Source organism: Cervus elaphus, chromosome 18 (assembly GCF_910594005.1).
Source record: "Cervus elaphus chromosome 18, mCerEla1.1, whole genome shotgun sequence".
NCBI classification, from domain to species: domain Eukaryota; kingdom Metazoa; phylum Chordata; class Mammalia; order Artiodactyla; family Cervidae; genus Cervus; species Cervus elaphus.
This window is the reverse complement of record NC_057832.1, coordinates 88,334,041-88,357,460: the sequence shown is the minus strand read 5'-3', so window position 1 is coordinate 88,357,460 and position 23,420 is coordinate 88,334,041. Positions and strand designations below refer to the sequence as shown.

At 42.9% G+C, this 23,420-nt stretch overlaps 1 protein-coding gene across 3 annotated transcripts in view; it reads left to right on the top strand.

Moving 5' to 3' along the window:
• POU6F2 (POU class 6 homeobox 2) overlaps positions 1–23,420 on the top strand; it is a 487,855-nt gene that overhangs the window by 448,741 nt on the left and 15,694 nt on the right. For all 3 annotated transcript variants that reach the window (XM_043873489.1, XM_043873490.1, XM_043873488.1), the window contains exons 7-8: positions 11,809–12,015; positions 21,398–21,566. In XM_043873489.1, the coding sequence (XP_043729424.1) occupies positions 11,809–12,015; positions 21,398–21,566 (376 nt within the window). The remainder of the gene's footprint in view (positions 1–11,808; positions 12,016–21,397; positions 21,567–23,420) is intronic.

Sequence of the window (23,420 nt, the reverse complement as noted above, 5' to 3'; positions counted from 1 at the left end):
CCATCTTCTTTTCCATGATCAAAGTTATTTAAAAATAAAATCTAGGATCAGGAGGTATTTCTCAGACTCCTCAAATCTAGAACAGTGCCTGGCACATAATGGGCACTTAGTAAATAGGATGCAGAAATCAAATTTTAATATATTAGTCTTCTTCCAAAAAATTTTTTTTTAAAAACTAACTCTTTTCAGGAGAATATAAGAACCTATTTTAATGACGAGTGAATTCAGCTATCCAATGACACAAATGAGTATGTAGTCAATCCTTGAAAGGAGGAACTTGGGAGATCCCCTCCAGCCATTGACAATTACAGCAGTTTCCCTGGAGGAGAGAAGAGCCAGCAGGACCATTGTCAACGGCAGGAGTTCTAGTTTTGTGTAAACTCCTGAATCTTGATCATCCTAACTACTGGGAACCTAGGCTTTCTTTTCCATTGGCAGGTTCTTGGTGCCATATTTGGCAAGATATACAGAATGCTCCCATTAATCCCAAAGAAAGGATTTTCATGGATTCAGATAGCAGGATAATCCCCGAGTCTTCTACAGTGGGAATGAGAGCAATGTGGTGTGGCCCAAAGCTGGGCACTAGAAGTTCCTGAGCGAGTGGGTGGGTGAATGAGCATGTGAGTGATCAATTTGTATGTGAGTAAATGATGCACAAATAAACCAACATTCTTTTTTTTTTTTTTTACAAATAAACCAACATTCTTAATTTTACACCATTCAGAACAAAGCAGATATGTTTAGATAATTGCCTATCTTTTCCAAAGTAGCAGGTAGTTTTTTATTTTTCCCCTTCTAGAATTATCTACATAGTTACATAAATCATGCATTCTTGACATTGAAAATTCTGCCAGTATATTTGTATTACCCATTCACATAGGCATACTTTTAATGTGTAAAGTACTAATATTTGTATAAACAACCAAACTCATATATTCTAAGCCTTTGGGTATATGCTAGCTATATACATTTCGAAGGAGAAGACATTCATAGAACAAAATGACAAGCTGTCTGTCCGTTTCCAAAAGAATCTCTCCAAATTCCACTTCCTTTGCCTAGAGAAAATTGCATCAGTGGTGGAAATCTTGCTTAAATGACCTTTGCTGAGAGAACCTACTTTGCATCAGTGAGAATTTCTTCCCAATCACAGATGAAGCCAGTCAATTTCTGATTCCAACATCATGACCAATCAAACCTTGAGCTAATATTTTGCAAAATTTACTCTCCGTTCTTCTGTCTTCCTCATCCCACCTTCTAGTTGAGTAAAAAGTAAGCAGAGTAGTGAAGGAAAAACAACACCTTAGAGAAATCAAGAATCTCTAAATAATCCAGAGCTTGACAATATGCTTTTCCATAAGTATACAACTCAGATATAATTTTGAAATTTGAGTTGATGGTGGGTCCCTATGCTGTGTTCAAGAAAAGGGTTTGTTTCCTGGGCACTGATCTCAGTCCACCAATGACTCCAGGAATAAGCCATGAGGGCAGTTACAATGCCTCCTCACTTCATTCTCATCTCCATGTAATACCATCTTACATAAATTTAATTTAATCTTTTGATTATGCTCTGGACCAAAGCTTTTATTAACACTTGAGTAGGAACTGAAATAAAAGAGAAAACAGCAAATCTCACAAATACAGTAAACTATTTAGGAAGAGATATGATGCATCTTAAAATTTAAAAGTAAACAAACAAAGCAAATAAATTAAAAAAAAAAAAAAACCAACTCTAGAGTGTAGCGTATGCCAGATTCAATTGTAGAATTGTTGTAGTAGGAACTGTCAACTGCTCAGAACAGGGCTGCAGCTGCTAACTTCATTTTGCCAAAGGACTCAAGAAAGATTCAGGTCCACTAAGAATGATCATCGTATCAATTGAGTTGACTCTTACCTAGGAGACCTGTCAGCTCCCTGAGATGTGGATTTCCTTCCACAATGTTTACTGCTAATGGGCTGCATAACTAGGGTTCAGCTTGTGCTCCATAAGCAAATCGTTCCTGTAAAACACCTTTGGAATTGACATTATTCATCCTGTCTTACATCATTGAGAATAGAATCTTTTCACCGCCACCCACCTCCTCATCATTTGTAAGTGGGAAACAAACGCATACACATTAGATTTCTTTTTTCTCAACAATTAAAAGAGTGTGTTTACAGTGTGTTTGGGAATATAGGGTGAGTCTTGGCTTTTATTAAAGATGAGAGAGGAAATAGAGACCCATCAAAGCACATCATTACTATACCTTAGAAATATTGCTGATTACTACTGAGAATAATCTTGCTAACGTTATTGTCCAATGACCATGTCTAAATGGTCCTGAACCTTCTGGCCTTCCCTTTTCCTGGATATCGTTACTGTTTTTTTCTCCTTTGGTAGGCATTCATTTTTCTTGTTAGAGTTTTCAGGTTTTCAAAAGCTTCAGAAGAACTTCAGCAACTAAGACATTTGCATAGTATCCATTTTTTAAGTACTGAAACGTCAACAAGTTTATAAATAGTGTTATAAATAGCAGCAGCACCTACTTCTCAGAAATAAACCAAATTAATAGTTTATGGGGGAAAATGTATATTCTGCTCACAATTTTAAATTTTCTACCTCTGCTAGCTTGTTAAATTTTCTCCTCCCTTCCTCCATGTCCCCTCTTATTTACCTTTCTCCTCTATTTTTCAAGCATCCTTAGTTAACAAACTCATGACCGTATGATCCACAAAATCTCCTTTTTTCATGTTATTGATGGGCTTTCCATCATTGTGGTCAAGACAGTCCCCATTTTTACCTGTTCTTAAAATTAACAGATAGCAGTGGCTTAGAAAATATTCAGTAATATTCATGAATAAGGTCATGTTTAATTTAGATGAGCTACTTATAGACCCAAAATGCTAAACTTAAATTTAAATATGAAAAGGGGGGCTTTGATCCTGTGGCACATACAATGGTGAGTTAGCCCAGAGTGGTGGGGGTCTTGGAGAGATTTACAAGTTTAAATTTCTTTATGCAGTAATTTACGATTATCAAACCCCTTCCCATATAAGTGGAGAAAGAAGAACTGAAACTCAGAGGATCATCATCAAAGGCTCCCATGGTCCCTTTCAATCCTCCAGGTGGCCATAGGCCTGACCCTCCCCCTGGATAAAAGCTACTCTGGGGGCAGGCCACTTTCCTAAGGTCTTCCCAGGCCCCGCTGGGATATTCCAAGGGGACGTTGCTATGGCAAAGTGTTTTCTCCCATCTCCTCACTCCCCTCTCAGCGCTTGGTTTCCTCTTCCACTCTTCAAGCCTCTCTCGGTGATGCTGTCCCAGTGCCCATAGCTCAGGGCTCCTCTGGGACAAGGATTTTATTTTATTTTTTTTTTAATTGTGGTAAAAGCCACATAATATAAAACATACTATTTGTTCAGTGACATTAAGGACATTCACATCATTGTGCAGTTCTCACCATGATCCATCTCCTGAATTTTTCACCTTCCTAAACTGAAGTTCTGTCCCCAATAAACACCCCCCTCCCCACCTCACCCCTTGACCCCTGGCATCTAGCTTCTACCAGTGTAGTTTCTGACTCTATGAATTTGACTATTCCAGGTACCTTGTATAAGTGGAGTCAAACAGTGCTTGTCTGCACCTAAAGTATACTGGAATGCATTTTTAAGGTTAATTAATATACGGGATGGGCTTCCCTGGTGGCTCAGAGGTTGAAGCGTCTGCCTGCAATGCAGGAGACCTGGGTTTGATCCCTGGGTCAGGAAGATCCCCTGGAGAAGGAAATGGCAACCCACTCCAGTATTCTTGCCTGGAGAATCCCATGGACGGAGGAGCCTGGTGGGCTACAGTCCATGGGGTCGCAAAGAGTCGGACACGACTGAGCAACTTCACTTCACTTAATATATGGGACGAGGATTTTAAATAGCTTAGACCCATGACAGTGAGTCCAAGGAAACACACACATTCCACTTATCAGTAGGAGCATTGCTGATGTAAATGCACTGACGCTTAGGCACATGGGGGCCAGCCGGGGCTCTCTCTCTTTCTCTCTCTCCCTCCCCTTTTTCCTCTCTCAACCTTTTTCTCTTCCCCACTCAGCTCTTAAAGCCACACTGTCTCACCTCTAGATTCTCTGGGTGTATATTCCCTAGGTTGAGGGGACAATATTTATTCAACCACGTTCGTTCATGTTACAGAGAAGAGAAAGTTTTCCTTCCCCATCCCTAGAGTGAGGAAGACATGCAGAATTTCAAGAATTCTCTTTATCTACTCTTATCATGAGCACCTGAGTTCTGGAGTAATCTAACTGGTTTTCACAAACCTCTTTTGCAAAAGCATAAACGTCTATTCCCTCCTTTGGAACACAGCACCTATTGAACCTTGGTGCCTCCACAGAAACTCCCAACTTTGCATTGTGACAGGACAAGGAAGATTTAATTATTTTTTCATGGGAAACTACCATGTTCTGTTCTTCAGGGTAAAGTCTTTTCATAGTGAAATGATAACACACAGAAAAATTCAAAAAAGCTTCTGCAACTTAGTTCAAAGGCCCAGGGATTACAAAAACATGTAAGAAAAATGAAGTTATGAACAAACATTTATGGAACACCTCTTTGGTTATTAGAGTACCTTGTTGGGTGCTCTACATATGTTAACTTAATGAGTCTTCACAAAAACCTTATAAAGTGCACATGGTTATTCCCATTTCCTAGAATGAGTAGACTGAGGTTCTAAGAGGTGAAATAATCACCAACAATTTTCCACTAGTTAGTGGCAAAACCTAGACTTTTACCCAATCAGTGGGGAATTTTTTTCCTCTCTGTCTCTCGGTATATTTATCTCATGAACACTATTAAGAAAAATTACCTTTAATGGCTTTTAAGTGAGTGTGAAAATCACTCAGTCATGTCCGACTCTTTGGGGCCCCATAGACTCTACAGTCCATGGAATTCTCCAGGCCAGAATACTGGAGTGAGTAGCTGTTTCCTTCTCCAGGGGATCTTCCCAACCCAGGGATCAAACCCAGGTCTCCCACACTGCAGGTGGATGCTTTACCAGCTGAGCCACAAAGGAAGTCCTAATGACTTTTAAGAAGCCATTAAAAAAAAAAAAAAAAAAGGAAGCCATTAAAGGGGAGAGGATTTTCTTATTGTTGTCATTCTGTTTTTACAGCATCAGTTTTTATGCAAATTATCCTTCTCATAATGTGAGTCAAAGTGACATTTTAAAGATCATGACACTTCCAATTCTTTACTCTTGTCTGTGAGTGTGTTTCTAAAGTTGAAGCCAAGTAGTAGAGCGCTCAGCAGCAAGGATCCTCATTCTAACTGACAGTGAGAAACACTGAGTAGGTAGATATTCCCAGAGGCGGAATATTTATTGATACCCATAGTGTAAGCATTAAACTGTACGCTATAAAAAGCTCTTTCTCGCACTCATTAAGAAATTGTGTGTCATCTATTCCTTGCAGTTTGACCTAAGATAATTTGTCTCATGTCCTGGGCTTTAGTTATGCCCTTTTCAGACACACCTCCATTCCCTATGCCCATACGCTTTCCAGACATTGTTAATCAATCATGGCGCTGTTTCTTCCTGAACACTGGAACCTTCAGAGCTCCAGGAAGCCATAGCCAATTGGTTGATTGATTGATGTTGCCTGCAACAAGATTAAATCTATTTATCCTTAGTTGCATGTCTTCCTCTAATTAAACTCATTGATCTGTTTATCTTCATGCCTTTACTATCTCTGGTTCAGATTCTCCAAAGGAAGCCCTCTAAAATATTCATACTTTTCATGTTTCCCTCCTTGGACACAGCTATGTACAAGAAGGTACTAGATTGCATGCCACAAAAATAACTTTTGTTTGGGAAATGGATATATTTCCCTATTCTTCCTGAATCAACATCCTAATTTGAACTACCAAAACAACTAAGTTTAACCTTAAACTTGAGAGGACCTGAGACTGAAGTCAACATATTATGTAAAGAAGACTAAAATTCCTTGGAGGAAGCAAGAACATTGGCTGTAGCCAGACCAGAAGGGAAAGGGAAGGAGACAGGTGATCACTCGCTACCAGCTCCTCAGCTCTCAGAAGCTAGAGTTCTATGTTCAAGAATGGACAAAGTGATGCCAGGTGTTAACAAAAGCCTCTTGACCAAAAAGTGCTGAGGTTACACAAATATTTGACAAAGAATTGTCTCTGCTGATGGATTGCAAGCCCTGGAAAAATCACCCATTTCCAGCATTGACGGGTTTCCTTTTCCTAAAGATATGTGCAACAGAATTACTTGTCACATTGACATCTGCAATCACATTCTCTGTGACAGAGTTTAACAGTATGTCATAGACTATTACGACATGTGGCCCATCAGACGACTTGTCTGGATGCCCTAGGCTTCTATGAGACCCCCTCAACTGCTGCTGATGACACCTACATGCTGGCAGTGAATAAATTCAGCACCCATTCCCCTCCATCAGTCATAATGCATCGCTGCTAAACACCTCAACTACACTGAGGTCCATTAAGGGCATTGCAATGATAACATGGTATCCCAAGGAATTACATGGCACTAGATTGCTGGGGTTTGCTACAATCACAAGATAATCTTTATGGTGGCTTAAATCATAATGACTACTGGATAATAATAGCACACTTATGTGCAAGTCATCCCCATTCTTATGGAAATAGGGAGATGTGCTAATGAACACTAGTAATCATTTCAGTGATTTTTTTTTTTTTAGTTACTCTTACAACATGGACTTTATTCTCCCTTGTGGCTTATGCTCTTAACCCTTTTAAGCAAAGAGACAAGTGAACATGAACAGCAACAACCAAATAAGTCCCCTGTCAGAGAAGCTGGAACTCTTAGGTCACAAATTATCATTGCAATAGCAGTATGGGCCTCGTCCCGGTTAAAGCAATCATCAGAGATTAATCGTTACTGTTAGAGTCAGGGAAAAGACAGAGGGGATCATTGCAAATGATGCCTGAGCTATTTGCTGTGGGATTGATGGGCCAATAACTTCACTCAAAAATTTCTAATGTTGCAACCTAGGCATAAAGTAGACCATGCTTGTTGAATTGAAGTGAAAGGCAACGAATCAAGCATCCCCTATGCCAAGGATTCACTGAAGCCTTTTGCTTCACACTTGGAGGACTACAATAATATCCCAGTGACTCATCTCCTGGTCAATCACCTGTTGACACTCCAGTCCATTCTCGCCACGCAGTCACGTTCTCGTCTGAAATAGCTCCATTTCAGTACTCTCCCCTGGAATCTGACCCTTCCAGGCCAACCTGTCACTGCCCGATGTCTGCACTCTCTTTTGCATGAAGCTAGTTAACTCACCACCGCCACGTTTCTCACCGCTCATTTGGAATGGATTCTCTGACTTGCCAAATCCCACCCAACCTCCAAGATGCTCTTCTGCCCTTGTTTCTTCTAGGAAGTCTTCCTAGCCATCATCCTCATCTTTCTTCCTCTGAAACCACTCATTCATTCCAAATATTCCTCTGAGCACTGACCACATGTGTAGAGAGATTTTTATCAGAGAGTCCTTGCCACTTTGACACATACACTCCTCCATCGGGTTGTTAGAATCTTTGCATGCAACGTGCCTGTTTTATCACCACATCCCCTGCCCCAATTGTGTCTTCCTAGTGTCTTCCATGGCACATGACACTGTGTGTTACATAGAGAAGGGTCTGGAGGTACGAGGCTGTTCTGCCAGAGTCCTCAGCATCTCAGGAGAGCTGGAATATGAGAATACATCTTGTGCGTCCGATGCCTGGACCCGGAGTCCCAGCACGGTGGCCGTTTGCTCAGTGATATGTGCTTCCATCAGGACATCTCCCTGTGGTAAATCCTTAGCCCTAGGAACCAGAAAATCAAACTCCAAAAGCTAGTCCCTGGACTACAAATGCTTTGAAAGTGGCCTATTTCTATTTTTGTCCTCAAATCAATTTCAGTATTGCCTTTTCTTTTTTTAAATTTATTTTTGGCTGTGCTGGGTCTTCATTGCTTTGTGAGGGCTTTCTCTAGTTGCAGTGAGCGGGGGCTACTCTTCACTGCAGTGCATAGGCTTCTCATGGCAGAGGCTTTAGGCACGCGGGCTTCAGTTGATGTGGCATGTGGGCTCAGCAGTTGCAGTTTATGGGCTTACTTGCTCCCCTGCATGTGGAATCTTCCTCGACCAGGGATCGAACCCATGTTACCTGCACTGGCAGGTGGATTCCTATCCACTGAGCCACAGGGAAGCCCCCTTATTGCCTTTTCAAACCTCAGTTGCGATTTCCTGATTTAGTTGAAGGATATGTAGATGCAAATACTTCCTTTGAATATTGAAAAGCTTTTCATTTAAAACACAAGTATTCCAGGTCAATGAACCTCCCACCTTGCTTCCTCGACTCCTTGCATGTCCTTGTGACCACCTTTTGGAAGTTAAAGTCTAAAGAGAAGTTACAGTGAGAGCTCTGTAAGCAAAATTGGCACATCTCACAAGTTTTCAACAACACAGTATGTGACGGTCTCCACACTCGGATGCATGGGAGCAAATGAAAATGAGCGAGTTGTAAGGCACTAGGGAATATTAAAAAATTCCCCACAGAGTACTGCCAAGGGTTTGACAAGCTGAGATGGTGATCCCAACTGTGCTGAAAGGAGAGCAAAAATGAAAAATGCTCAACTTCACAGAAGCCATCCTGACTTTAGAACCACCCAACCCCACCTTTGCACCTCTCAGACAAAGCCCCCCATTAAAGGGTTCCCTCTGTCGGGCCGTTGTGGGTCCCTCTGGCTCTGACACTGGCCCTGCCTTACCCTGCGTTAGTGATGCTAAGGCCCAGGAAAGAAGAGAGGAGCGAAGGAGGGGTGAAGGGGGACCAAAGTGACGCCATGTTTTAGTAATGTCGCCGCGAGGTATTGGCAAGCGAGACTGCGCTTGGGGAAGAGGCTGGTGAGACACTGTGTTTGCCTTTTCTTCTCTGCACTCAGAACGCAGGCAGAGCATCTCATTACCGCCAGGCGAGCACAGACTCGTGTCAATCTTCTTGGAAGCAGAATGCCTCATTCCACATCCAGTGTGTTCTGTAGCTGTCAGGGGCCTGCCTCCTCTGAAGCCTTCTCCCGGGCTAAACACGCTGACATCCTGCCTAAAATAGAACCCACAACCCTGCCACCTAAGTGAATCCAGCTTCCGTAGGCTTTCATCGGGGGTGAATCAGGAGGAGTGGGGCTTCCCAGGCCCAGGGAAGTCAGACAGGATGGGTCAGCTTCTGGACTTTCCCAGCGCATTGAGGACAGGGGCATTGTACATTTCGTGGTGCAAGTGAGGAAAGTGGGAGGAGCCTGCGTCAGAGTCAGACAAGGAACTTGCTCCCCCCTTTGCCTGTGGAGTCAAAGACTTTGAACCCTGGGATGTTAATGCAAGACCATTCATCAATAAAGTACTTATGCACCCTGATCTATTGATGTTGACTCCTGCTGACCTTGCTGGCACTGATGGGACACGCTCATGGCCATGCTGCTGGAGGGACAGCGTGGTCTTGCTCAGTGAGACTGCGGAGCTGCAAACTCCCTGCAGGACCACTGACCACTCTCTCGGTAACGACTTGACCTTGATCGTCCGCCATTGACAACTGCCATGGATACCTGATATTCTCACAGCTCCTCCATTAGCGCCATCCCATAGGAGCTTCTGTGGTGGAAGCATGGCTTGCCGAGTGAGGAGGGATTCTCTCAATCCTGATCTTTGGACTGAATCCTGTGGGCTTGCAGGTCTTCTACGGTGCCAACTGTGTCTGGAATCCAAGAGACAGCTGAACCCAGAAACCGTTCCTTCCTAAGCTAGCCACTGAGAAACTATGTCCCAAGCCCTGCCAGGGGGAATGTGGGCACAGAAAATGGGATCATTTGTAAACTTAGTCTGCAAGCAGCTAAGCGTCTGGTGGGAAACTGCAAACAGGATGCAGGGCTTTTCCTAAGAGCAGGTGCCCCCCTATGTCCTCCCTGTTGGTGGCAGCCAGGGGACATATGGAAAAGTGAGCATTTGGGGGTCCTGCAGGCCTGGGCCCCAGCTCTGCCACTTGCAAACTCCTCCCTGAACCCCCACTGTCTTACCTGCTAAAAAGGGGTGAGACTAGTGCCCACAGGAGTGAGCTGTTGTGAGAATGTGGAATTAATGAAAACCAGACCCCTGAAAGCACTTCCTGAGATAGTATTGTTAATATGTCGGGGTGGCCCCCTCAGGCCACGATCCCACAGTTCACGTCTTGGAAGTGTCCCTGGAAGACAACCAGCAGAGCAGAGCTGCGTGACCATCCTGGGGTACCTGGAGGGGCGAGCATCCAACCTGAGCTCCATGACTTTCCCTGGGAGAGTCCATGACATTGGAAAACAGAGTTGTATTTTCTTTTCTCACCAATTAGATTTGTCCCTGTCAACTTATGAAATGTGTCTGTGTTTCCAGATCTTAGGAACACTTTCTCCCTTTCTCCCACCACGGTGACTGGATCCAGCCAGGCCCTCCTGTGATTCTCTGCATGAGTTCTTTACTGACACCAGAGGCTACCAGATACAGAGAAAAGCCTCCCCCACCTGCCACAGAAGCCTTGATCCTCTCACCTTTAGGGCCCAGTTTAAAACCCATGTTTTAAAATGCACTTTCAGAGACTTCCCTGGCAGTCCAGTGGTTAGGAATTTGACTTCCAGTGCAGGGGCTGCTATTTCGATCCCTTGTCAGGGAGCTACAATCCCACATGCCTTGTGACCAAAACAAAACCTAAAACAGAAGCAATATTGTAACAAATTCAGTAAAGACTTTTAAAATGGTCCACATCAAAAAAAAAAAATCAAAAACAAAATGCCCTTTTAAAAATGTTCAGTCCTCAGTCGTCATTCCACCTCTATTTTGAGTTTCAAATATCGGTTAATGATCCCAGTTCTCCCTCAGAAAGCATAGGCTCCTTGACGATGTTGTAGGGGAGGCGGCACATCTGGGACTGGACTTGTGTGTCCCTGACTCCAGAACCCGGGCTCTCCACCACGGTGATCACCAGGGTGCTGCTGGGGTATCCAGTCATGCCGGGATGTCAGAGAGCTGACCCCCGACCTGAGAAAGGAGCAGGAGGGCGGGGAAGGGCAGGAGGGCTGGCGAGGGCAGGAGAGACCCGAGCAGAGGAGAGGGTATAAGGAAGCACCGTGTGTGTGAGGAGCCCTGTGGAGAAGGAGCCCAGCTCCCCAGCCAGACGAGGGCCTTCAGTGCATGAGTTGTTGATGCTCTGTCTGCTTCTGAGACAGAACAGGGGAGTCTGCTGCCCTGGCAGAAGCCACATGCTTCTGTCCTCACTGATGCCTGAGTTTCCTTTCTTTTTTTTTATTGGAGTATAGTTGTAGTGTAGTATAGTATTAGATGCTGGTTAGTTTCAGATGTGCAGCAGTGTCTCAGATATACATAAACATGTATATATTCTTTTTCAGATTCTTTTCGCAGATAGGTTGTTAGAGAGTATGGAGTGGAGTTCCCTTTGCTATACAGTAGGTCCTTGTTGGTTATCTATTTTGTATGTCGTAGGGTGTATCTGTTAATCCATGATTTTAGTTTTAAATAAGATGTTTTCCCCTTCTGTCTAGGCACTCGGTCCACGTGGGTTTCTCTCTCCTTCACGTGCTCATCCTTTGCCACTTTCTTTCTTCTCCAGATCGGTCCGAGGATTCTGAGTCGGCTCTCAGGGAGCCTCCTATGGGGACCAGAGCACAAGAGAGGTTCAGGCGCCTGTGCCAACTCTGAGCAGAGCCTGGAGCCTCACCTGTGGGCCTGTTTCTTGCAGATTATTGGGACCATTCCTCTGATGCCGAATCCAGGGCCCTCAAGCCAAACACCGAGCGGCACTCAGGGCCTTCAAGTGCAGCCGATCACCCCCCAGCTCCTGACGAACGCCCAGGGCCAGATCATTGCCACAGTTATCGGGAACCAGATCCTGCCTGTGATCAACACGCAGGGCATCACGCTCTCCCCCATCAAGCCCGGCCAGCAGGTAAAGGCTTCTTGTCCAGACAGCCCTGGCTACCTGGATACCTCTCCTTACTGTCCTTCTTCTAATTGGGCTCAATCAATGAAAAGTAATTTTTAAATTAGAAAATATTTAATCTCACTAATCCTAACATATTGATACTTATTTTTTTTAAAAAGCAAGTAGCTTTATTTTTCATTCTTAGTGAATATGAGTGACAACTAAATAATTGCTAATCTATAAACAAGAATATATTTGGTTATAACAGGGACAATTGCCTAAAGTTCAATAGATATGTGTTCTTATTTATCACAGCTTGTGATACTTAACTTTCAGTCTATTTTAAAAGGGGTCAAGAAGAAACTAAAACCAGTTAACGTCTTATCTATAAATGGGGGAAAAAGTATTACACATTAAGAGATCCCAAATTGATGCTGCTGAAAGTGCTTCCTAGAAATTAGGGAATGAAAAATAGGAGGTTCTAATTGGTAGAATTTCATTAAAACCATGAGAATCCAGTATGTTTTATCCATTCAACTATCAATCAAGCACTTTCTGTGTGTTATACTAGAAGCTGGGTACACAGCCCTGAAGAAGAAGAACATGGTTCCTGACCTCATGGAGTTTCTGGTTAATTGTTTTCCTCCACAAACCTTTCTTGATAACCCACTATACACTGGGCCCTTGCTTAATTATAAGAAACAGGGGTGAAAGAGTGACAATTTCTTGTCTTAAGGAGCTCATAGTCTTGTAGAGGACACAGATGTATGAGCACAGCCCCATTATGCAATAAAACAGAATGACCTGGGACTTCCCTGCTGGTCCAGTGGTTACAAATGTTGACCCATCATTCACCTGACTGACTCCAACCCATCCATCAAGACTCACTTCCAAACCATGTGAGCACTTCCCCTGCGGGAAGAGGAGGGGGACGAGGCAGCGGGGAGTGGGCGGGAAACTAAGATCCAATGACATGGCCAAAAAAAACTTTTAATAAATAAATAAGACAGCATGTCCTGTAACAGGACAGGTATGCACAAAGTTTAGTATCATCACAAAGATGGAAGTGACTGGCTTTGTCCAGAGAGTGTTGAGTCCTCACATGGTTTGGAAGTGAGTCTTAATGGATGGGTTGGAGTCAGCCGAGTGAATGATGGGTCAACAACATTCCAGGCGGCGGGGACAGCAGGCACAGAGGCAGGGACACACGAAGAAGCCTGGAGTGCTAAACACAGGAAAAAAGTTCATGTGACTGAAACGCAGAGCAAGTCTGAGAACAGTCATGGAAGGGGCCTTATAGTCAAACTGAAAAGGGTGACTTTGTCCCAGTGTGATCTTGAGGCATTCCTCGTCTTTGTGCCTCAGTTTTCTCATCTGTAAAATGGGGAAATGTCAGTATCTCCCTCACATAGCAGTTGGGGGGCCTCTCTTACTCCTGCTGGTTCTCCCTCTAAATCGAAACCACTGCCTGTGGGCCAGGGTTCCCACCACCCTCTTCTTCCCCAGCTTTCTCACAGGCAGTGGGACAGTCCCTGACAAATGGATCATGAGGACTTCTACCCCCTCCCTCTGCCCCTGTCTCTCAGCTATTTTCTTTCTTTTGCTATTTACAGGATTCCACTGTATTCTCTAACCTTCTAAATAGTTCCCCCAAGGGAATTGGACTGGTCCCTGCTGGCTCAGTGGTTAAGACTCTGAGCTCCCACTGCAGGAGGCACAGGTTCCATCCCTGTTCAGGGAACTAAGATCTCACATGCCACACAGTGTGGCCAAAAAAATGAATAAATAGTTCCCCCAAATGTTTCATTGGCTTTTTAATCCCTAGTTCTATCTGTTCAAACCTATGTTCAAAATTATCTCTGGGCTCAGAAATGGGAAAATTAATCTTTTCGTACAATCTGCTAAAAAACTATTTCTGTCAGCAAACCCAAGTTGTAAATTGCCAAGAAGGTGATGAATTAATTAGAGATCATCAACATTTAATACAAGTAGCTCTCACTCTCACTTTGCATTTCTAAGTAGGGTGTGTGGGTGATAGACCACTGCCATTATACAGGATGACAGCTCTATATTTGAGGTAATACAGTTTTGATCCAGAAGGACCTAACTAAGAAACGGCAAGTAAGAGGGAGGTATGGTGCTGCTTCTCAAACCCTCGCCCACTATTGACAGCATGAATCCATTTACACAGTCTCTCTCGTGAGCATAGGTGCACCTCAGAATCTTGCTCACACCTACCTGTTGACCCTTGGAATGAAACCTCATTATCACAGTGGGAATGTCTGGTCCTCTGCTAGTCTAACCACTGCCATCAACCCTGTTGGTAGAACTGGAGATCTAGCAACTAGGAAGAAACAGCCAGCCTCTAGGGATGTGCCATGCCCATCCAACTCATGTCATTTACAACCAGCATCGCAGAGGGCAGGGCTTGCCTTGCCAGTATATGTGCATGCATCTCTCATACAAGTGCATGCTGAGAGGGCATGTGTGCACAGCTGAAAAGAGTGACACTCAAACCTTCCTGAATCCTCAACTCACGGCAGGCACCCTTGGGCCTGTCCCGTTGTTCAAGGCACGTGCCAGTGGTCTACTCAAGTCCTAGAAAGGTCAAGGGAACTGATGACGGATGTGGTGAAAAACATCAGGAGAAGAGCACCATACTGTTTCTTGGCATCAGCTCTGACTGAAACATCTTGGAAGGTGTAGTAAAGTTAACAAGTTGGGTGAATTAAGAGGAAATGCTCGAGTCTGAGTCCCAGATATAAAAGGGGGAATTCTGAGGATAGAGGGTCATAAAATGCTGAGAGTCCAAAAGTAAAAAGCTCAGACCTAGAGATATATATAAGAATAGTGATCTTCAATTTTTTCTTTAAATATTACCCTTTACATTGAAGAAATATAATATGGACAACTACTAAAAAATAAAGGATTTCTCTTGTACAATAGAGAAGTTTCTCACTTTATTTTTTTATGTGATTTATGGCAAATGCTTGATCTCACCAGAGCATAGTTCCAACAGTAAAATATGTCATAAATTACAAGAGCAGAGAAGTCCCTAATTCGCACTCAAAAGGAAGTCCACTTTTTATGGAGTGAAGTACAGGCCTCGTGGGCTAGATGACCTGGGGTGATTCGTTTTAATCTAATAAAAATAATTTAAAAATCTTAATTTTTACACATGTCTACCACTAGTTAAAAGAACCTGGATAAAATCAAAGAGTGAAGAGTCAACTACTTTTGAGGATGCTTTATTCCAATGATGAAAGATTGAGAACCTGCAAAGTTATCATCTGAAATACAAACAGTATTTTAAAAAAAAAAAAAAAAAAACATATACCAGTATCTGATAGTCCTAGATATCACTTCCACAGTATTGAGTCAGGAATCCTTGGTGAGCAATGCAAAGAAATAAAAGTCAGAAAATGACTAGATAAGAAAGAGAGGGGGACTTCTCTGGTGGTCCAGTGGTTGAGACTCTGTGCTCCCAGTGCAGGGGATGTGTTTGATCCCTGGTCAGGGAAGTAAGATCGCACATGCTGCACACACACAAAAAAAATATGAGAGAGAGAGAAGTATCTTTCTGTGCATGAAACAAAGAACCTAATACAAAAATATTTGGTAGAACTTGAAAGTAACCTTTCCTTTCCTCCATAAGATTCTGCAGCTCCAAAGTCAGAGTGACCCACATGCCAGGGTTTGCCCTTACTGTTCTGTGATTGTGAATTCATGATTTCTTCATGAGCAGCACAGAAATCATGTTGTGTATATTTATTCTTCCTCTGACTAAATCCCAACAAAAGTTTATGGGAGATTTTTAATGTCATTAAGAAAATAGAGACACAGGAAAGGGAAAATGTGATTTATAAAATCAAAGCATTGAAATTTTTCAAAAATTAAATACCATGGCTGTAATACTTGGAGACTGCCATCCATGAAATCACTCAATTGTTCTTCAAAATGTAATCTCGGTGCTAATAGGAAGCCAAAGGAAAATGGTTTATTTAAACTAGCTCTCTAAAATGCCGTGCATGCTAAGTTGCTTCAGTTATGACCAACTGTTTGCAACCCTATGGTCTGTGGCCCACCAGGCTCTTCTGTCTGTGGGATTCTCTATTGTACAAGAGAAATCCTTTATTTTTTAGTAGTTGTCCATATTATATTTCTTCAATGTAAAGGGTAATATTTAAAGAAAGAACACTGGAGTGGGTTGCCATGCCCTCCTCCAGGGGATCGTCTTGACTCAGGCATCAAACCCACATCTCTTACATCTCCTGCAGGTGATGGTTCTTTACTGCTAGCACCATGGGGAAGCCCCTAAAATGCTATATGATTCTCTAAATCCATCTGTTTTTGTTTTTGTTTTTTTTTTCCAAGTAAAAAAATATAGTCACTAGTTTTTTCCCAGCCGTTACCTAAATCAGTAGTTTCCAATTTTTTCTTGGAGCCATCCAGAATGAGACACAAATGAAGTATTTCCACCCATACAGGATCTAAAATAGTCATAAGGGTTTCCTAGAGAAAGGAAATGTGTGTCAGTGACCCCAATACGAAACAGACCTTTGACCTTCCAGCCACACATCCGGGCATCTCACCTCTCTGGTCTCCCCTGGTCGCTGCCAGTCGAGCTCAGCTGACAGAGCGCATGCTCCCTGTCCGCCCTAGCCTGGGATGCCTCTCCTACCTCTTCTGTCGGGCAAACTCCCACCACCATCCACCTGCCCAGGATCCCTCCTTTGTGAAGCTCACCTTTATCATCCTCTCACCTCGGTTTTCCCCTCGCTGCATTCACTGTCTTCAGTCTATACTGTCTACACCTGAAAGGCAGGGACCAGACTGATTCAGCCTTGCTCAGGACCCAGCCTATGCTGCGTGCTCCATCCATCGTGTTTAACTGCTGCCAAATGGTAGTGTTTCCCTATCGGAGACACCAGATTCCAGAGTCGTGCTCCCTGAGGAGCCCAGGCCAGGCCCTTCCATGGCTTTCCAGTTCTGTGTCTTCTGCCATTTTCCAGTAGGTTCCAAACCAGCACCTGCCAGTAGCTTGGGGAGAACTTCCACACAGCAGCACTCTCTTCCCTAATTATCTTTCTTTCTCTGTTAACCCCTTCCTCTGCACTAAGATGCAGAGTTCTATCATGTTCTAGATATGATACCCAGGGGAGTTTTTAGTTATCAGAATTTTTCAAAATTTTAGTACTCAAAATTTTTCAAGTTAGGTTGTCCTGAGCTCAACCCTGAATCTTCCAGCAAATTTAACACCTGCACAGTTGGCCATGTCCATTGTAGAATGAACTCCTCGATAACATTCAGGTATTCTTTGTGTCCTCCTAATTATTAAAAGCTCTTACTAAATCTAGGCTCTGGCTTCTCTTGTCTAGACGCAATAAATCTACTTTCTTTACCCTTTTTCTAAGACAAGATCCTTCCAAAACCTTAAGTGGTCCCTCAACCAGCGGCCTTAGCCTCACTTGGGAACCTGTTAGAAATGCAAATTCTTGACTCCCACCTGGACCTACTGCACCAGACACTGTGGGCGTAGGGTCCAAGGATCTGTTTTCTAACAGCCCTCCAGGTGATTCTGAAAGCGCTTAAATCTTGAGAACCACTGATTTCATTTCTTCTGTACCCACTTTGCCTTTACATGTTTGGAAAGTTTCGTCTCCCCCCACCCACATGAATTTCTCTATATTTAATCCCATTTGAATGTTATTATTTTATATAAATTAACTTTTTCCAATTCATCTATCACATTCTGGTTCTTCATTTTATCCCATTTTCCAATATGCTTGTCACCTCCACTTATTCTTATATCAATCATGAATTTAATTAGAAGATGCTTTATTCCAGAAACTAAAATATTGTTAAGGATATACTGTGTTACACAAGGAAGACAGATGAGGAGCACCGGCACAGAAAATCCAGAAAGTCTTCAAAGTGTGCTTATACCTATTTTTGTTGAATACGGTAAATATCAGCAGTGCCGACCAACACAAACTAACCAGCAAAGCCAGCCTATGAGATGCAGTGAGAAGCGTAAAGCTTAATGGACCCTGAACCCTTTTTCTGCCTGTCTCTCATCCCCTGTGTGGGAGGAACATCCCCACATCCTTCCTTCCCTCCCTGGATGAAGCAAAGCCCCAGGCTGACATGAACTGCCCCTTCCTTTTCCTCCTTTTTGGTGGACTTTCCATGCCTGTATTAATTTTCTAGAAATGCCATAACCTTAAAATCTTGATTCTTTTCAACTAAGAACCTTTTTAGAATTTTTATGGGTTATTCTGAACTGTTTGGTTGAATGCTGGAAGGTAAGTAGGGCCCCAGTGTTCTGAAAAAAGTGCTTATTTCCTTTGGACAAAATACATCTTTCCTAGATTCTTAGTTATCTTAGATTCATCTCTTTCTTTGACTGCGTAGACATAGAACAAACTCTCAATAGAGCTATTTTGTTTTCCTCTAGAATTCCTTCTCTTGTGTAGACTTCTAAGTGAGACTGAAGCCTAGCAATTTTTCTTTACTGAGTTGTGTATAAGAAAAAGAAATTTAAATTGATTATTGTCTTATCCAGTTCCTTGATGGTACTTTGCCACGCCCAGGGCCAATAAAATATTGATGAAATGGTAAAACCAAAGAGTAGCTCATGATTCAATAAGTCAAAACTGTGAAAGCTTTTGTCAAGTAACAATATTTAGAAGGACAACTCAATAGGTTAGAAGGGGTAGAATGACATGCAAATATCCATCACATTTTATTAAGCAAATTAAAAATAGATTTAATCTTCAGTGTGTGTTCCTACAGAATAAAATTTACTGGATTCAATTGTTGATTATGTGCTCAGCAGATTGGCTAATTACTTTAGGCAGATGCTTGTTGCATATTAATTTGAGTTCCATGTCAATTACAACTACCTTACTTCACAATCTTAGCACAGTGGAGTAACAATGAGGATGTTCCTTTGAGATGTAATTGCAGGAAATTGTGGAACAGGACAGCCTGGCATCCTGGAAAGAGCCCTGAACTATGGGGCGAGAGCCCAGATTCTAAGGCAGACTCATGGTCTTGGGAGAGTCACTTACTTCCCATAATCGTGCCAGCTATATCTGCTGTGTAGAGCTAGCCTGTGAATCTGGAGAGCAAAAGCATTACCATGGGGTCAGGGGCGGGGGGAGGGTGGGATGGGAAGGGAAATAGGTCCCTAAACACATTTCCAAAGTAGCACATGATTAACAATTGTTTGAAAGTAGAATGTTAATTGATGGTTAAAAACACTTTAGGGAATTAAAAAGACTGTCAATCACAGGTGTTGGTGATGCTACACAGCAACTGGAATTCTTATAATAGCTGGTGAGCATATCAAAGGCTCCAACCACTTTGGAAATCAGTCTGGTAGTTTCTTTAAAAGGTAAATGTGCACTTAAGGTATGACTCAGTCATTTCCACAGTTCCATTCCTAGGTATTTACATATAAGAAGTGAAAACACAGGGATACACAAAGATTTGTCCATAAGTGTTTATAACAGCTTTCTTCGTCATAGCCCCACACCGGAAATAACCCAAATGTCCATCAACAGATAAATGCATGGACAATCTTTGACATAGATATGCATACAGATATATAACAATACTATACATATTTCTCAGCAATTAAAAAAAATGATTTACTGATATATCCAACAAAACTGGGTAAATCTCAAAAACAGTATCTGAGCAAAAGAAGTCAAATGCAGAAAGACTACATACCATACAATTCCAGTTTTAGAATTATGCCAAACGGGTACATGTGGCAGAAAGCAGCAAAGTCCCTGTCTCGACCCAGGAGTTGGAAAATTGATTACAAAGGCAATTAGGGAACTTTATAGAATGATAAGAAGGTTCTATATCTTGATAATGTGGTGGTTTCACAGATGTATACATTTGACAAAATTCATCACACTGTATGCATAAAATGTATATATTTTATTATGTGTAAATTATATCTTGATAAAGTTGAATTTAAAAAAATGAACACATACACGCACTGGGAAAGCATAGACAAATGTGAAGTTGAAATCTCCAGGCTGACTCTTAGATCCTGAGGAGGTGGTCAAAGATCAGTGCCTGTTTTGTAATTGGCTCTCTTTTCACCAAAGTTCAGGGCCTGGCCTGATTCCACTCCCAGCCTGACTTCCTTTTATTAAAAACCTTTTTTGAAAACCTTCCTACACCTCTGGGAGCTGTGATGATGGACATGAAAGCACTCTGGAAAGTACTCTGTCTAATCTCTGTCTAATCAACAAAGGTGGCCACTGCTGAGGCTACTGGTGCCCTTGTGCCAGGCCCAGGGCCGTCATCGTGCCAGCTTCCTAGAGGGTCAACACGCGGATGGAGAGAGACCCCTCCCAAGTGTCCAGGTGGACCCAGATCCTGTGACTGTCCTCCTTTTCTCTCTCCCTCCTCCCTTGAGTCAAGGTTCTCACCTCCCAGAACAATAGCACTTTGATAACCTGGAAAGAAGTCATGACTACAAGGACCACCTTCCTTATGGCACACAAGACTCAAAGTGAATTCTGACTGTGACACTGTGGCTAGGAGCTCAAGCCCGGGGATCAGACTTCCTAGGTCTGGAGACCAACTCCTCCACACCTGCCGAAGGAAGACGCCCAATCCTTTAAACTCTCTGTGCCTCAGCTTCCCTGGTGGTAAAAGAGGGGTCAGAATAATCCCCACCCCACAGGCTGATGTCAGAGTTTTAAATGAGAGGGCATGATAGTGCCAAACAAAGTGCTGGCACAGTGTAAGAAAGTGACAACTAAGAGGGACAAATATCAATCGATGCATTTGTCCTGACTGCCCCCATTTCTCTCTTAATTTCGATAGGATCTTAAAATTTTTTTCCCAGCTCCACAGTAATACATCCAGACTCTGGTTTGAGAGAGCAGGAAGTTCCCATACACACTCAGCCTAAATTGGAACTTTCCTAAAAACACCAGTTACATAAGACAAAATGATTGAGCACAACCCACTCTTGAGATCTTGAGTCTTGCGGTCTAAGTTGATGGCAGGTGTTATATTTTATCTATATGTACTCGAGAAGCCTGTCAAGCATGCTAGAATTGCGTGAACAGGCAGAAAGGATCCAATCACATGTGGCGGTCAAGAAATGTAGAAAACTAGATGCTTCAGCAAGCCAAGTAGGGAATTAATACATTTAGAAATACTAATAAAATGCCTGTCGAGGCAGCAGCCACATAATATACACAAAAGAAAGAAAGAAAACAAAACCCAGCCTGTTGTGCAGGGAGTGCATTATTTCAGAGAAGTATATATTCTTAGAAATAAAGTGATTCAGCCCTGATAACACTTCTATTCCCTGGCATTTTCCTCCTAATTTTTCATGCCTTTGTGTATTTTTTTACATCCCTCTGCGTAGCTCCACCAACCCTCCCAGACGTCAGTGGGTCAAGCAGCCTCCCAAAGCAGTCTTCTGCACCTGGCTCACAGCCAAGCATCCATGTCTCAAAGCCCCGTCCGGCAGGCTTCCTCCTCTTCCTCCTCATCCTCCTCTTCTTCAGCTTTGAGCGTGGGCCAGTTAGTCAGCAGTAAGTATCCTTTCTGGCTCGGTTAAATCATGGTGGCCTTCTTGTTGCCTAATTGCAATGCCTCTCTCTCTCTCTCATCCCTCCTATCCCTTCCTCCCTCCTTCTCCCTCTGATCTTTCAAACAGAAGAGAAGTTTCCTGGCACTGGTAGGTCAATATTGGGATGAGGTCCATGCCCAGGGCCAATGGTTCACTGGGGAAGCAGACACCTCCACACCCCATCAATGAATGCATGGAGGGGCTGTTTCTACCCCAAGATGCCTTCTGATGGCGCTGAGTCAGTCTGGCCACTTCAGAAGCAAGAAACTGATCAGCTTTCAGGGCGTGAGCCACATAGCTCAGAACTGAAATAACCAACAACAGGCACTCAGCCGGCAGGTCAAGCTGCTTTTCTGTGTGTTTGAAGTCCCTGCCATTCTATTTGTAGGTGTCAGAAGAAATAAAAGAGAGTGTGCCTATGGGCGGGTGGTGTGTGCACCACGAGCTGCCCCCAGTGGCGCAAGGGGGAAGCTGCATGGGCTGGAATCTGACGAGAAACCTCTGAACAACCATTCATAAAATAATGTGAGCCTGCAGATCTGCTTCCCTGAGCAGGCCATGTAGACGTATTTTAGAAATGGTAAGTGGCCCTAGGGGAAGACAGCGTATGTATCAGATGCAAATAGAAACATGTTGAGATGAATGTGACAATGATCTAATTTAATGTTAGTTGTTCACCTTTAGTACATTTTTTACCTGTATATAAAATCACAGAATAGTGCATGAATTATAATTCTCCAGGCACCAAAAACCCAACAGCTACAGGTTTAAAGGGCTACAGCACTGCAGAGGCATCTGTGGCACCAAACAAGGACATATGTGAGTATCTGTGTTTGGTCAAGTGTCATGAGTGACCTGTTAAAACAGGAATAGTAGAGATTCTCTACATCATGGGCCAAGTCTAGAGATGCAAGGCAAAATGGAGGGTTGCCGTGTCTCCCTCACACACACACAAGCAAGCCCCCCCAAAAAATATACATGTACATATATACATACGCATGCGTGTATGTATGGATGGCACTCGGTTTTGTCTTGCCATGCCTCTAGCTGCACAGAGAAGGATTAGCCTTTTTCAGAAATCAGTTACAGAGCTAATTAATGGACCAAACGAAATTTCATTTACACAGAGGCCAGTGGGACATTCTATGAGTATAATGATTAAATCATAGTCCATGTCCTTGAGAGGAAATATTAAAAACTGGGGAAAAGAGACTCCTTTACCACAGGCATTTGAGGCAAGAAACTCCAAACTCATATGCAAAGCCTGAATGAGGTACCTTCTCTGGGAGATACGAGAAGGTCCAGGGCTATACCTACCAGGGTTTGGACTTTACACAAACCCATTGCTGGGCTTACAACTGCTACAGATTTTGAGCATGTTGAGCATTTTGAGCATAAACCCAATATAGAATAAAAAATACATGGAACATCTTCTGATACTGATTATTCCCCAGCAGACTTCTGTTTAAGATTTCATTTGTGGACTTCCATGGCAGTCTAGTGGTTTAGATTCCATGCTTCCACTGCAAGGGGTACAGGTTTAACCCCTGGTCAGGGAACTAAGACCCCACTTGCTGTGTGGTGTGGCAACAACAACAACAAAAAAGACTTCACTTGTAAAGTAGAGTTTTCAAAGCACTTTCAATATTTTACCTATTTGAATACTCACAAAAAGTAATATTAATTATCATTTTCATATACTGATGCTGGCATCAAATAGATCCTGCAAAATACAACCCATCTTATGTCAGAGAGGTCAGATTCAGTCTTAGTTGAGAGACCTTGACACTCTATGACAAATCTCTGGGTGACAAAG